The 16,484-nt window shown below is 45.9% G+C and overlaps 1 protein-coding gene across 1 annotated transcript in view; it reads left to right on the top strand.

Moving 5' to 3' along the window:
• egfem1 (EGF-like and EMI domain containing 1) overlaps window positions 1–13,181 on the top strand; it is a 51,302-nt gene extending 38,121 nt beyond the window's left edge. Inside the window, 14 exon segments of the mRNA XM_068585911.1 lie at window positions 2,713–2,841; window positions 3,527–3,655; window positions 4,823–5,064; window positions 5,066–5,201; window positions 5,352–5,480; window positions 6,967–7,098; window positions 7,368–7,496; window positions 7,690–7,818; window positions 9,297–9,425; window positions 9,553–9,681; window positions 9,855–9,983; window positions 11,243–11,371; window positions 11,540–11,668; window positions 12,300–13,181. Of these exon segments, the coding sequence (XP_068442012.1) occupies window positions 2,713–2,841; window positions 3,527–3,655; window positions 4,823–5,064; window positions 5,066–5,201; window positions 5,352–5,480; window positions 6,967–7,098; window positions 7,368–7,496; window positions 7,690–7,818; window positions 9,297–9,425; window positions 9,553–9,681; window positions 9,855–9,983; window positions 11,243–11,371; window positions 11,540–11,668; window positions 12,300–12,379 (1,880 nt within the window). The 3' untranslated portion in view covers window positions 12,380–13,181.
• Window positions 13,182–16,484: the final 3,303 nt, after the last annotated feature.

The raw sequence follows: 16,484 nt of genomic DNA, 5'->3' as shown, positions 1-16,484 counted from the left end.
TCACATGCCTAGCCATAACAGTCTAATGGCCTCAGACGTAGACGTCACTCTGATTGGACGTCGCATGTGGAAATGGGGCTATCGGTCTGACCTGAATGGGTTTTCTGGAGGCCTCCTCTTCTCAAACAGAGGTGTCCAGTTTCTCAGTCTTCTGCTGGGCCTCTTCCTTCAGGAGAAGTCAGGAAGAGGCCTGTGCTGTGAGAAGGACCAGATCTCCCTCAGTTCATCTCTTACACAGAAATAAAATGGAAAAGGGATGACTTTCTCTTTTCAGCGTTTGATTCTAGGTGGCCGATATTCGTCCGCGCAAGGGTTTCAAGTGTGAGTTCGTTGTTATGGCAAAATGCGTACTTTCGCCCAGCATGCTTGTGGTTGATGCTAAACATTTCACTTCTGTCGGAGGAAGCGAGCGATTGTGCTGACATGGGTCCTGCAGACCAGACCGCATCTCTAATTAACATGAATCGTGTTCCGTTTTCTGGTCTGCCGCTTTGAAGTTTGCATCTAAATAGTTCATTTAGTCGCAGTAAAAAAGAACTTGAACATCCGCGCTATTGTCGACGGAACAGGGTTGTTTTGTTGCCGCTTGTGTCGATCTCTTTCAGTGTTATAGACCCTGAATGGCAGCAGGAAGTTCAACTCTGTGTTCTCTCTATCCGCTCTATTTCTGTAGTCTGCTCTGCCCCGGCTGTGTGGTCCCTGGACTTGCTTTATGGGCTGACAGCAGTGGCTCTTACACAACCAGGGATCTGGAAATAATCCGCCTGTCTTAAAGAGCTCATTTAGTCTGGCGATGGAGTCTTTCAGCGATGGCACAGTGTGCGTGTGCGTGCGTGTGTGTGTGTGTGTGCGTGTGTGTGGTGTTGGGCCGAATCCTTCTGTGCCTTCTCATAAACAAAGACTCAGAGGGAAGAGTCTTTACTTACAAACACTCGCAGACACTGTCCTAATATCAGATGACAGATCGCTTCTCCGTGTTTAATATGGAAACCAGTCGCCCCCTGCTGGCATAAACAAATAATAAACTTTGCCATTCAGAGGCGGCGGTACATCCCCTGAAGATTTACTGGCGAGTTTGTGTGCTCCAGTAAACTTTGTCTGCCGCATTTGAAAAGGAAGAAAAGTCTTTCACATGTTGAGGTGATTACTATGCCTGGAATAAAGATATCATTAAAGGGTTGCATCCCTCATCTAAGAGGTTTTAAGTGTATTACTTATCATCATGGGTGCGTCATGGGTCCTGCGTCATCTGTACATACGTTTCAGAGAAACATTCTTGAAACAATTTCCCCGAAGGAAAGAATTGATTGCTATCCCAATAATAAACAGAAAACAATAAACAATTTTGCTCCAGTACTACCACAGGCCTAATGTACAGCTGGGTTCAAATGACAGCATCCTCAGTGGGCTGGCTTTAATAACATCGCAGCCTAACCACTACAGAGGCAGGCAAAGACGTCACGCTGTCAGCGTGGGAACACAGCGATGGCCCTGCCAGAAACTGCTGAGCGGGAAGGATGCTTTTCACAATTTGAGGCCTTCAGGGGCGAAAAAAAGGAGTGGACAGCATCATCCACTGGAGCAGGAGAAAGGAGGGTATGATGCATAAACTGGAGGGAAACACCCTGAGTACTGTGGCATTTAAAATACATAAAACCACCACGTTACACAGTTCTGTTGGACTCCCAATTTGTGGCTTACTTTGGTGACATGGTCCACTGCGTTAGATAGAAGAAGCAGCGCATACGCAAAATGTAAAAAAATAAAATAAAATGCTGGCTGCTGCATTAATTGGGCCCGACTCTACCCAAAGCCTTACCAGGTTTTCCCACATATTACTGCAATAGAAAAGAGAAGAGAGAAATGTCCGCAACCGCTGTCAATCACTCCAACTTTGTCAGCGCAAAGAGCAGCGCTCCTGTAAATCCAAACCCAAAAGGAAGAACGTACAAATTAGCTATTATTCTTGAGTTGGGACGTGATCTCGGCAGTCACAAATGGAGTGGTCAAAAATAGGCTGTGAATAAACACGGTCATTCTTTCCTGCTCTGGTGAAGTCATGCTTCCAGACAATATTTAGGGCTCAGCAGTGGAAAGGCTCATTCATCCCGCTGCCTCTGGCTAGGTTCTCGTGGATGGGAGGCACTGTGTTTACCAAACTTACTGAGTGTCAATTGACTCTACACACACTTAAACAACCTCTCTGGCTCTCCTTGCGAATGAGAAACAGACTTCTCCACTGGCATCTCCTTGCATCAGCAGCGATACTGTAGGTATGTGTTGCATGTGTGATCGGGGGGGGGTTAGAAGTAACCTGGCTTTTGTTTTGCTGTGTTTTGGTAAAGCCTGTTGACTCAGCAGGTGCTCTAATTACCAGCTCTCCGTGCCCCCTCTGCAGAACGGCCTCCGAGCCGCCGTCCACTTTGATGTGGCCCAGATCCACCACACATGTGGGACATGAGCTCACTTAACGAACGCAGACGCTCTGCAAATGAACAGCCGCAGCGTGGTACTGCCATTTGATATTGCCATTTCCAGTAGGTGGTAAGACAGAGAGGGAAAGTGGGAGGAGAGAGTGAGAGATGAGAAAGGGAAGAGAAAGAAGTTTTTTGTTTTTTTGTTTTTTTTTAAAGTTGGCATCTAGACCTTTTCCTGTCCTCTTCTGTGAAGCTGCCAGCTCTAACCAGTCGGATGTTTTATCTTGGCCCGCAGTGTGCCCGGACGGCTTTTACGGTCTTGACTGTGGCCAGATGTGCGAGTGCAGGAACGGTGCCCACTGCCACCACATCACAGGAGCCTGCCTATGCACCGCCGGCTGGGCAGGACCACACTGCATTCTGGGTAATGGAAGCCACATCATTAAAACGGGGTGTGAGGGAGGCCCTCACTGCAGCCCATCACGACATCCTCTCCTTAAACACAACTATGATGTGCTTGTGAACAATTATCTCTATAATGAGACACTGCCAATGACTTTTTTTAGGGATGGGTAAGGGGGAGAAAAGAGGCACAAGAGTGCCTCTTTGGTTGAATTGATGGTTGAATTGAGGTCTATTCTGGATAAACGTACCCACGTGTTTATAGCAATCAACATTAGGAAAGGGAGAAGACTCTTTAGTAGCGAACCAATCAGTGTTCTCATGCTGAAGGTCCATGCCGTTGTTTTAATGAATCCAATGAAATGCCCACTAAAGTTCTTAGTCTGTCATTCTGCAGTCTTATTCAAGACTTTCCTTTTGCCACAGCCATTTTGTGGTCCTGACTACTACAGCCGGAGTCGGCAGAAAGCCACTCGCAAGACTTAATGTCATCTCTGTCATTAGTGCTTTTTCTTATTTCTTCAGACCTCAAATGTCATCTTGGACTTTCAGCTTGAAAAAAGGCGTTTACAGGATGTGTGATTAATGAAAAATGCCTCAAAGTGTCCTGAAGCGCTCCAGTTTTGCTGCAGTTGCATTTTTAAAGTCGATCCTGATTGTCCCCCGTTTGTATTTCGTCATCGTGTCTGTGTGGTTCGTGTGGCTAGAATGCCCAGACGGTAATTTTGGGGAGCAGTGCAGTCAGAACTGTGAGTGTCAGAACGGAGCCAGGTGTGACCACGTCACCGGGCGATGCAGCTGTGCAGCCGGGTGGACAGGAGTCAGCTGCCAACTGCGTGAGTAGACAATCACTCAGCATGACAAACCTTGTCAAAGGTTTGGCTGCTGTTTTCTTAAAAGGGCAATACCGGTGGGTTTGCATGTTTTAACTTATGTCATACCTCCACTTTACATTGCAAACTATCCATTTTACAAACCGTGCCACCGTTGGATGTATTTCATCTGCGGTTTTCATTCATTTTCATGCGATATATTGTCCAAAATAAGTTACACAACTTGGACAGTGTTGAAGAGTCGGATAGTTTGCTACATTTTATAAGTCAATGGATAACAATCGCAACCGTAAAATGTTAGAAAAATACATTAAAAAAAGAACACCGACAATTGTATAGCCTGTATCCAAAAGCAGACATTTGTAAAGAGCCACAATGTGTAATCGCACCAGTATCCCTGACCATTTCTTTCATGGGTATAAACATATGCACATAAAATGCACACCTCAGAAGTAAAAATATGAAAGGTCATTGCAGACAAAGGATCTCTTGTCGCATCAATATAAGTATGTGTACGGGACAGTGTGTGAGACTTTCAGCTGAGTCGTAGAAAGAGTTCTAGAATATTAAATACACAAGTAAAATAACTCATGATCCTATAAATAAGTTACAAAATAGATTGCAGTGAGTGGTAACTCATACACAAGTGTAACAACATCAGCAAAAAGACCCCTTCTGTCCAAACCATCTGCAGTCTGTGCATGCCAGTGATTATCAAGAACATAAATATGCAACTGCCTTCCCTCAGTGCAGCCTGACAAGACCTGACCAGAAAAAAGGGCAAAACTCAGCCAACTGAACAAAAATGATCAACAATAAATAAAACGAGCGATGGACACCACACAGAAACCTTTAAGAATGAACAGTAGGTTAAACGCATCACCAAAGCAGACAACATGAGCATGCAAACAACATAAACTCCACAGCGGCTGCAGCCACTGACACACACATCTGAACAAACTAGAGGCCGCACACGCAAACACAGACACACCTGCGGGACTTTCTCACAGGACTTTTGTTAATACCCTATCATGGATAGTGTAGTGCAATACTTCTGTACTTAAATACTCTTAAAAAGTATGCCTTAAAGAACATTTTGCTACAGTTCTTACAGTTTCTTAAAAACCCATCAACTCCCTCCACTGTCCTGTGTTTTGTGTGTGAGTTCAGCCTGTCCTGCAGGTCAGTATGGGGAACACTGCTCTGGTCAATGTCCGTGTCAAAATGGAGGCTCTTGTGATGGCGCGGCTGGCCGTTGCTCCTGCGCGCCCGGCTGGACTGGAGCCGCCTGTGAGTTAGGTGAGTCCTACAGTACTTGGTGCAATTAGCCTCAGGAGAATAAGCATAAACATATGCGTTTCATAAAGCCTTGTTCTCAGAGTTTAACATGTGCTCATTGCGCACGTTTCATTTTCGGCAGCCTGTTCGAAGGGATTCTTCGGGGAGGGCTGTGAGCAGCGGTGCGACTGTGTCCACAGTTCAGGTTGCCACCACGTGACGGGCCGCTGCGAGTGCGAGCCCGGCTGGAGGGGAGCCAGGTGTGACCGACGTGAGTGTGTGTTGGGCTGCGGCAATTGCAACGGAATGAAAGTGGCAATTGAATAGAAATGGGAGGGAAAACTGACTGATGTGTGCATCTGTGTGTGCGTGTGTGTGTGTGTGTGTGTGTGTGTGTGTGTGTGTGTGTGTGGACACACAGCCTGCCTACCGGGGTCCTACGGCGCTTCCTGTGCCCAGCAGTGTCAGTGCCCAGCTGGGGTGTCCTGTCACCATAAGACGGGGAGATGTGGGTGCCCGGCTGGACTCGCGGGGCCTGGCTGCGAGGAAAGTAAGATGCACTGGCACAATAAGTCTTCACTGCTCCAGTATTTATTTGTGGCATTTGTGGTTTGCTTTGTTGTAAAAAAAATCAAACTCAATTGGAACACAAAGTCACAAGAGGTGATTGAGAGAGCCTTGGCACATGGCTAATATCACTGTCATGCTTTTAAAACCATGGCTGACATATGGGCTTTGTTGATAGAACACTGTCCTCCTGAAACACACCACTCCCATCAGGAAGGAAATGCACCATGGGAGTGAAGTGATCACCAAGAATCATTCCGTTAATACTGATTAAAATGTCTCTCTCTCTCTCTTTTTTTTTTTTTCTTTCTCTCCTGGTCCTCCTGGGAAAGATTACAGTTTATTCTATTCCAGGAAACACACTCTGCAGCGGCACTAAACCCTCACTGTCACAGGACTTTATGCTAATGTTTCATTATGCAGCCCATACTCTTAAAGATTGTATACGAGCAGCTTCGCCACTCCGACCTCCCCCCCCCTCCTCCCGCCTCACCACCTCAGCTCCTTTCCTTTCCTCACGCGCTCCCCAGACATCTGATAAATGTTACACACCAGTTGCCAAGTAAAACAGAAGGCATTGTTTTTGTCTCCTCGGTGGCGGATAAGGGCCTTTGGAAGGCAGACATGCATAATGACAGCGCCGTAATTGCCTCTTTAGTCTGGAGTCCTTGCTTATCTGTCCCCCACGCTGCCTGCTGCTGCCTGACTGAGTAGCCGAGTGCTGCGGTCTCACCCGTAAACATGTTCGGTTCACAGATTTATCTTGTTGGCTATGATGGATTGTTGTGTGGACTCCATTCATTACTGTGATGAGTACATATGGATGTATGCAGAGAGGCTGTGTGAAAGAATGTCGCTCTGAGTCCGTCGGGGGTTCGGACAGCAGAGAGAGTAGTTTGTCACCAGTCGATCACGAAGGGTCCAGTATGTTCACACAGTCATCTGAGGGGGGAGAGCGACATGGCACTCGTCTTTGTTCCCACAAACGTCTGTAACTTTGTGTTTTTTGCCCTATCAAATGTTTACTCGCACACCATTTACACTGACAGTAGTTTAGCTTGCGTAGCATAAAGTCAGTCATATCTGAAAGTGAAATAATTTGTTGAATAGAAAAACAACTAATAATCTAGATGTGGAATACAATGCTATGTTGCAGCTTTCTATCTATACTCAATGCCCTATACTGCCAGTGGAAAACAGGAGGTGTTTGCACATTTATAAATTTGATTGATTTGAATGATGACATGTTTAGGCCCCTAACTTGCTATATATATACAGTATACACCTGGATTATTTGAGAACTTGCACTGTCTATGTTTAAGAAAAGCCATTACAGGTGTTAGAGAACATGCTTTATCAGGCTTAAGGACATTTTCTCTGCATATTATACGCACACGTCATGCTAAATTTGAACTAACAGTTCCCAGTGTTGTGTGTATGTGACTATGTTTCTGAATGCTTCAACACAGCTTGTCCTGCCGGCATGTTCGGGCAAAACTGCGGCAAGCTGTGTCAATGTTCAGGAGACCAGGAGCAGTGCCACCCTGTGACGGGGAAATGTAGCTGCCTACCTGGTTCCCATGGGGCGCGCTGTGAGCTACGTAAGTGTCGTGTGGACTCGTACCAGGCACGCCTTCACAAACCTGCGGTAAAACAGAGGGCTGGTAGCTATGCATACATTTGGCCTAATTTATAGACATCTATAGAAGTCAAAGACTGATTGATTATGATTGACTAAAATGTTCATATTTTTCACAAATAATTTCCTTGCTACTTGTCTGCTGTATCCTGCAAGTAAAATACCCTAAAACTCTCAGTCAAATAACACTGCTTGGCCTTGTCCCCCCTCATGACTGTGGTTTATCTCCAGGATGTCGAGCGGGGACCTTTGGGCCCAACTGCAAGTCCAGATGCAGCTGCATCAATGGTGGTCGCTGTGACTTCAGGACTGGGATATGTTACTGTCCTCCCGGCTTTATTGGAGCCGACTGCAGCTCAAGTGAGTCAAGAAACCTTGCACCTGTCGGTCCTCCAGAAAGTCCTTTATTATCATTATTGGGAGTTGCTGTTTTAGGGATGTTGGCCATTACAGTTTCCTTGTTGAATCGGAGAATTCAGGCTCAGGAAAAGAAGATCTTTATCTCCATACCTTCTGTGTTTCTGTGTGAATAAAGACATGTTTATTCATGCAGGCTGTCCGAGTGGGTACTTTGGGAAGGACTGTGCCAAGCTGTGCTCCTGTGGGGAAGGAGGGCAGTGCCACTCCGTAAACGGGAAGTGTATCTGTGCCCCTGGTAGGATGGGGCAGTCCTGCCAACAAGGTGACATTGAACAGATGCAATGCTTGTCTTTAGCTGTGACACACCAGTCCATGTTGTTAAAGATATCACTGAAAGCACAGTGTATTTGGTGCATGTTGTGCAAGAGTGAATCATTTCATCAGAATTATTGCACTACCTTGCACCAAGGCAGACTGTCACATAGCACACACACACACACAGGATACACACAAATAAACAATATCTTCTGTTTTGTATCTTTACAAAGGGACTCTTTGACGACAGTCCTCTCCACTTTACCCATTGAGTTGATAACCTTAAGGAAATTAATTTGGCAGAATATGAAATTACATGCAAGCATTAAGAGATTTGGGTTTAAATAAACAATGGATTCATAGTAAAGATGGCTCTAAATTAGTCATTAAATCAGTTTCTCAGGTCCGACCTCTTCCTCTGGATGAAATCCCAAAAATGGATACATCGTTTTCTCACACAAGCAGAGCCAGATTCAACCCCCTGTTGAAATGTTACGTCTGCTCTGTTATTCAATGGAGGTTGTCAGTAGTTACTGGCAGGAGCTAAGATGTGCAGCAGAATTGATACTTAGTTATTGCGACTATTAGCAAATGATTCAAGTGAAACAAAAATACTATCAATGGTAAAGCCAGTGGGGTTGAAAAAAGAAATCACTATCGGCTGAATTACAAGTCATTGTTCATCTGTAAGTGAGAATGTTTCACAGATATCAAACATGGTTTGTTTCTAGCTTTTAAAAAAACAACATCTTTTATCCTCCTCCTGAGTACACAAAGAGTCACCACTGTGGCTGACATGCATCAGTGGGAACCAGTGGCCCGGGTGAGTTCCTCAGGAATAAGAGGCCTTACTGGAAAGTGAGAAACCACTAAAAACAATGCGGCATTTATCTACATTTCTCACTGTATATTTAAGAAACAAATTCTACATTTCCTCCGCGTGAGGCCTCTGACGATCACAGGGCTGTTTTTTTTTTCCTGGGGAACAGAGGAAGAGTTTGGCTTTCGTAATCGCTCCCTTTATCATCCAATCAGCTGGATCGCAAGCGGGGATTTCCATTCCTGCCTTCGCTAAACGTCCTCTCCTTGGACACACCACCTCTTGAGTTCCTCTTGTTGAATGTTTACAGAAACCTATAAGTAGCTCGTTCTCTGTGTTCCGTGTCGCTGGAGTTGGCAAGGAAGCAAATAAATAAACAGGAAAATCAAAGAGCGCTTGCTTATTGTATTCCCAATCTAAATTACCCAGAGAAACATGATTATTCTTTAATATCAGTGCCAAATTAGACTACTTTCCCATCTCTTTAATGAACTGTTGCTTAAATAAACATGCATGTGGTCAGTGCAACCTTGTGTGTGTGTGTGTGTGTGTGTGTGTGTGAAAGAGACGTGTGTTATCCGCGTGTGTTACTGATTGCCGAGTAGATCACTGAAGAGCTTGTCGGTCTGACGTCTTGTCCCGATGTTCCCTGAATGTTCCTCTAGCGTGTCCGAAGGGGCGCTACGGCCCGCAGTGCAGGAACACATGCGGCTGTCAGAACGGGCGTCTGTGTGACCCCGGCGACGGGTCCTGCCAGTGTGGACTGGGCTGGACCGGAGCCCGCTGTGACACTGGTACAACTCCGCGGACACAACAGAAAATAGTCTGAAGTTTACAATTATGGACAATACTCACAATAGGTTCTTGGAAGAAAGACATATACCTTAGTTTTTGTGTGTGCATGTGTGTGTGTGTGTGCAGCCTGTTCACAGGGAAAATATGGCCTTGATTGTGCACAAGAGTGTCCGTGCCTCAACAACGGGACCTGTGACCGTTTTACTGGCACCTGCAGCTGTACCACTGGATTCTACGGGAACTCCTGCCAACACAGTACGCAAACTCTCGCTTGTAATACACAAAAATGTGTTAATAAGGTTCCCAATACTGGCAATGTGTCTGTTACTTGAATGAACCTTGATACAACATGATTACGTGGCCATTGTGAACCGTAACCCTGAAACGAGGAGCCTCGACCTGAACTCCCTGTCTTGTGTGTGTCGCAGGATGCCCACCTGGGTTCTTTGGAGTGAACTGCGCTCATATGTGTGACTGTAAAGTGGGGCACGCGTGTGACCATGTGACGGGCCAATGTGTGTGCCCACCAGGTTACCATGGCCCACAATGCCAAAGACGTGAGTAGATACGTACATTTCAACATGCTCAATCACGTGCAGGAAGGCAGTTCTGGGTCAAAAAAAGATGTGAAACTTAAAGACAGATTTTAATTGAATTAAACATAGTCCCCTTTTATAGGAACACGTACATCTCTTGGAGGTGTTCGGTCGGGTGTTGAGCAGAGAAGCACACATTCCCACACGTCTGTGCACATTAATAAACCACCACCTGGATGCCCAGTTGCAATGAGACACATGCAGGCAGATAGAAGCATACATGAATGAGAGATTTCCCAGAAAAGAAAAAAGAAAGAAAAAAAAGCTGTCAGTGTGTTCTGGCAGGCAGGCAGACAGACAGACAGACAGGCAGACAGACAGACAGACAGACAGACAGGCAGACAGACAGACAGACAGACAGGCTCACAGGTAGGTGGGCAGGCCAGCAGCCTGGTTATTTGATGGGAGACAGGTGTTTCCAGGCTGCTTAATGCATTCCTGTTACATCCTCGTGCCCTCCTACCTGCTCGCGGGGCTCTCAGCCGCAGTGTGGGCGCCTAAATGGCCACTTCAGTCCCAGCAGGAGATCCAGTACGACTGCGGAGCAGCTGCAGCCGCAGGCCCCAGAGACCAGCCTGTCTCTTGTCCGTGTGCGCTACATGCACTTGTGCATGCGAGGGGATTGGTTTTTACACACTACTACTGTGTGTGTGTGTGTGTGTGAATTTATATTTCTGTGCTTTAATTTGGCGATGCGCGTTAATATCCCTTTAGGAAAGGGGAAACGGTTTTGGCATCCGAACGAGCTTGTAAACTGCATAGTTGTGATGCGATCCGATCGCACACGTCGTCTCTCAGCTCCAGCCACGGTCTTGAATCTCCATGGGAATAGCGAATGGGTCAACGATGAGCAGCGCATGGAAAAGGAAGTCTTGCCCCCGCCCCGGATATACGACGGCTACAACAGAACCACAGACATCGAGCCCCTCGCCCTCCAAAGGCGATCGGTCTTCAGACGATAGGTTCCAAAACTGCATGCCTGTGGTCTCACATTTTAACATTTAAATGCCAACACGGCTGGAAAAGTGAGAATAAGCTGCTCAACACGGTCTGACGTGAACTATATGGAACATTGTTCAGTTAGTTATTTTTTTCTTTATATTGACTGTGATCACGTGAATGAAGATCAACAGAATGCGACTTGCCTTCTAATTAATATTTTGTATCAATGAAGACAATGAAAGTGCTCTGGACCACAACCATACGTTTCTTTCCCTCAGGGTGTGAGTCTGGCAGGTTTGGACTGAGCTGTGCACGGTCCTGTGACTGCGCTGGCGATTCCCCATGTGACCCATCGACCGGCCGCTGCCTCTGCCCCCCAGGACGGACCGGACAGAGATGTGAAAAAGGTAGAGGTCGCCTCGGGGGAAACACATTTTTACGAGCATGGCGGACACACATGAAAAATGAATCTTTAAATTGAACGGACGAAAATTGTGAAAACATCCCTCGTGTGTCACGCACACTCTCTCTCTCTCTCCTTTTTATAAACCTCTCTCTCCCCACCGACCACTCAGACTGCGGAGGAGACCGGTTTGGCCCCGACAGCTTCCTGTCGTGCCAGTGCTCCCACAGGGCCCGCTGTGATGGGCTGAGTGGGCGATGCCTGTGCCCGCTCACCTGGCTGGGCCCCACCTGCAGCCAAGGTGAACCTGAACGAAGAAACCCACTCAAGTCATTTTCACTACGTGCGAGGGCGACTTCATCCTGCGATCATCTGAGCACCGAACGCACTTGACCCGACGTGAAACCGATATTCTTCAAACGATGCAATTTGTTGATTTTCTTTTGATGCTTTAATGTCATGATCAGGAACCCTGGTACAGTAGAGTTAACATTTCAATGGATTATACTGGAGGAATGAAGGTTAAATACAAACGTTTAAAAGCTTCCAACGCTACACACGCAACTTGGGTTGTCAAGCTAAAGCAGAATGGACACACACACACACAGACACACACACACACAAGGTCACAGGCTGTAAAGCTGAACCAGCTTCAGTGAAATACTGTGTCATGAAGTGCGAGAGGCTGAGCCCCATCACTCTGCGTGTCACCCTGTCTCCCTCAATAGCTGCTCCTGTCTCCTGACAGTTATTTTAATCTGCACCCAGCATGGAGTCGCGCTCGAAGCTGTCTTCGTTTTACCTCCTCAAAGCCGAGCACACGGGAGACTACGTACCGGTTACTTCTCCTCCAAAACCCCAGAACATTTGCTTTTGATTTTCAAATAGTGCTGATGTCTTCTCTTTTTTTTTTTCTTCTCCTCCCTTTTCAGCACTGCTACACCAAACACCGGCACCATTGAACTTTTCTGTGTTCCAAAGAAAGAGAAGAGCAGGCAGCAAAGCCACATAACCCAAGCTGAGGTGCAGAGTCCTGCCTGGACGTTTGAACACGGGACCTGGCTCTGTGAAGCATTACTCAGATCATCTCGCTGAAGGTGATGCTGGTAACATTATGTTTTTGTGAAACTGGTACTCAGCTGTCAGAAACTGGCACTCCATCCCTGATGTTGTGGAGCTTGAGGTTATCATCACCCAGCGGACCCGGCATGTGAGGGGCCCCTCAAAAAGGACCAGAAACTCCTAACCCACCCCAGACTGTCCAAGATTTAAAGTCCAGGGTTACACATACTTCTTGACAATACACACAAATACCTGCATCCCATTTGTGACTCTGGCTGATGGTTTTACCTTTAATGAGCCGTTTAAGTTTCTCTCTTAAGGGCATTCGGACAAGATGTGAGTGAATCTGACACTCTCTTGTCACTGGAGAAACTTAATGGTGAGCATAATAAATAACCCCGAAACTGAATGTGAAGCATCACTTCCAGAATACAGAGGGAATGGTGTTACCTTCATATGTCTCATGTCTGCGTTTATTCCAGCACTTATAATTTCACGTGAAAACATTTTCGTGAAACTGCAGCATTTTCTTGGTTTACGCATTACTCTACATTTGATAGACTACAGTCTCACATTAACTTATTTTCTTGGCCCTAGACAAATGGAAAAATCCATTACGACCCCGCTCCATCGATGCACATTGATCATGAGCTTTTCTCGTTGCAGTGCGGCGTGCTGGTCACTAAATTCTACAGGCACAAACCCTGCATGCATTGTCTTTCTTTCAGATATTCTCAGCAGCTGATACAACGTTTTGGGAGTCTTATTGAAAACTGTGTGTTTTTTTCTGCAGTAGCTGTAAACATCTATTGCTGCACAACATTCAAAACCTTTTTTTCTTTTTTTTTTACAACAATATTAGTCCCTTATCACTACTGTTACCACACGTGTGTATTTGATTTAAATGGAGTTTCTTTTTTTTTTTTTTTTCTCGCAAAAACTGTATTTGTTTTATACCTCAGGTCAGTGCCGGTGATCAGTCATAACCTACTGTGCTCATTTCCTGGCATACTGATGTCAGGGTTAGGTGCTCCATTGATACATTTTCTTGTGTAAAATTGACTCACTCTCTCCGGTCATCTTTTCAACAGTCTTCTTATTCTCCGTGGTTGTGTTTGGACCAAAACAAAGAGAAAAGGAGCCATGAACCAAATAAATTACGACCAAAACATCGGTGGACACCCGCTTTGAAACGTCTGTTTTGTAATCTCGTGCTTTGAATGCAGCGTTGCATGGTATTGATTTCTGTGACCCCTGAGTGGGGTGGGAGGGTGCAGTTAGGTGTGGAGGTAGAGAAGGGAGAGAGGAGGAGGAGGGGGGGGGGGGGGTGGGGGGGTCCCAGCTGTCACAGAGACCTATGGGATCCTGTGTGTGTGGATATGTCATGTGCGAAGCTACTACCAGGCATCTCTCATCAGCCAGCGAAGGGTCAAGCATTAAGGCCAAGCTTGCCTTCCTGACAGTAGTCCAAAACTAGTTGGGGGAGGTGTGAGACGCACCTGAGCAGGCTGCACTGGTGGTGTAAGGTGTGTGTGTGTGTGTGTAGAGGGTGGGGGGGGGGGGGTCAGTGTCAGAGAGCGCCTGCTCTCCCCGAGGCATTTTTCAAGTGCGCTGGAGCATATTCCCCTCCGTCGGCCAAAGGCGGCTGTGGGCTGGCAGAGGCAGGCAGGTGCCTGGACCAAGCCCGCGCCTCCTATCCAGCATCCCCGGTGTGAGTGATGGGTGAACGGGCCTCGGCGAGCAGAGGATGGCAGCCTCCCCCACCTCCGCACCCACTCTCCGGTGTGGCTGATGGATGGGGGGGCCGCTGCAGCTCGCCCCGTGTTGTGACAAGCAGCAGATGTTCTCCAATAATGTTTATCGGCCAGGCCTTCATCTTCAGATGACACACACCTGTTTCCAGTCAAACAGCTCCAAAGAGGCCATCCATCTACAAAGCCTTGGGTGGCCATCGCACCGCTGGACCAGCCGTACGAGTCTGTAGTACTCAAGTAAAAGGACTGTGACTTTAAATCTATATTCCTTACTTTATATTACTATAGGCTATAACATAGATTGCATTAGATGTCAACTCATCGACAGAGAGGTGGACAGCAACAAGACCCCTTCTGTCCAAACCAACAGCCTGTGCATACAACTGATTATCAGTAATAGCGATTTATTATTCCTCAGTGTCGCCTCACAGGAGTTATCCAGAAGTGGCATCACTCAGACCAACAATGAACGTTATACTTCTCATCTGGAGAGTTCATTGTGCCGTTGCACTCACCTGAACGGGACCACGGAGCCCTGCACAGTCTGCTCCATCTCCAACTTGATCTGCTCGTTCAGTCATATCATATATCATATAACAGAACCAATCCACTCGGCCTCTCCAGTCCCAGTATAACCAGTCTTCTCGGCCTCCCTGCTCCAGCATAACCAGCTTCATTGACGGCGTAGTCTACGAGTGTGCGTGTCCTCTCTGGAGCTCCGCCCTCCTGTGGCCGCAGACACACCTGCACTACCAGCTTCTTCTCTCCTGCTGATTTATCTCCTCCCTTCTGTTTCATTCTCACACAGCTCATCAGGACTTTTTCATGTGACTTTGAAGATTTTACTTTTGTTGCGTACTTGTGATCACGGATGGTTTAGTCGACAGGCCGGTGTGAGGGCCTCCTGCTGGCCTTCATCTGCAAAATGTAACTTGAAGAGCCGTTAACTACTGACCACAAAGAGATGCAAAATGACCCCCCAAAAAAACATAGTAAATCACACAAAATCAATTTTTGACTTCCCCCAGTGCCTTTCAGATATGATGCTGCAAACCTGTGCCACAAATGAACAACTGGCATGCCGTAAGATGTAACCTACAAAGATACTGTGTGTACCAGGGTTTTTCTTTTTTTGGGGGGGGGGTTTAAGATGCTCAGACTGCTGATTCAGACATAATTTTGTTTTACTTCAAATGATCTCAGCACTTCGACAGCCACTTTTCTTTTATTACAGGCGTATGAACAATGATGCTCTTTGTGCTAAAATACTTTTTTTTCAGGGTGGAAAAAAAGGCCTACTGTTGTATGCATGCTGGCTCATCAGGAGTGAGAGAGAAGGGTGCAGGAAACTGCAGATGAAATAGCCCGTAAAAGGTAAGATCGCATCATGGGTACTTTTTCGCCGTAATTAAGCATAAGCCACTCTTTCGCGAAAGAGATTCTATCACTTAACTGCCATAGCTTCAAGTCCCAGAGATCATTTCTGCCCCTCTGCGTTGAACCAGATCTCCCAGAAGGCCACGGTGTTTTGAACTCCAGCTGACAAAGCTGTCGGCGCAGATAAAAGAATGAGAAGGGAAATGATTTCTGCACGTCCTGCACCATTTGGTAGGTTGTTGCCTGGAAAAATAAATGTTGAGGCTGCTTGAAGATACGTATCAAGGAACTCTCCCACACTCTGAATCTGTGTGGCGAAAAGAAGGAACTTTGATTGAGACTCATCATATGAGTGTAAATGATCACATGCCCTGATCTAACTCAAAACTATATATATATATATATATATATATATATATATATATATATATATATATATATATATATATATATATATATATATATATATGAATTAATTTGTTGCTTATTAAACAGGTGAAATGTTAATGTACAACTAGACGTAGGCGTACATTATTAGATTTACCACTGGATGGCGCTCAACATAGAAAAAAGCACAGCACCTCTGAATGTACTTCTGATTTAACTGAGTGCATATAAATAAATGTCTCACAATATAATGACCATAATAAAGTTCATATATTCAGATCGACTGAAGCTGAATCCAAATTGGAATCAGTTCATTGCAATAAACACAGCGGAATAGTTTAAGACATAATACAAAAATACAAATATGACATTTTACAATGAGCTTAACAAGCAAACAAATCAGGAGCACTTTAAAATCCGTGAACGAGTGTCAGCTGCATATTCAAAGAGAAGAGTTCTCGGGATGTAACAGTCAGAGTCAGAGGGGGTCCCAGCATACATTTTATGTCTAGATTGTTTCAGCAGAACCAACATTTT

The sequence above is a fragment of the Clinocottus analis genome, unplaced genomic scaffold (assembly GCF_023055335.1).
Source record: "Clinocottus analis isolate CAN_PGR_092001 unplaced genomic scaffold, fCliAna1.0.p SCAF_2, whole genome shotgun sequence".
NCBI classification, from domain to species: Eukaryota; Metazoa; Chordata; class Actinopteri; order Perciformes; family Cottidae; genus Clinocottus; species Clinocottus analis.
This window is presented reverse-complemented; position numbering and strand designations above follow the sequence as displayed.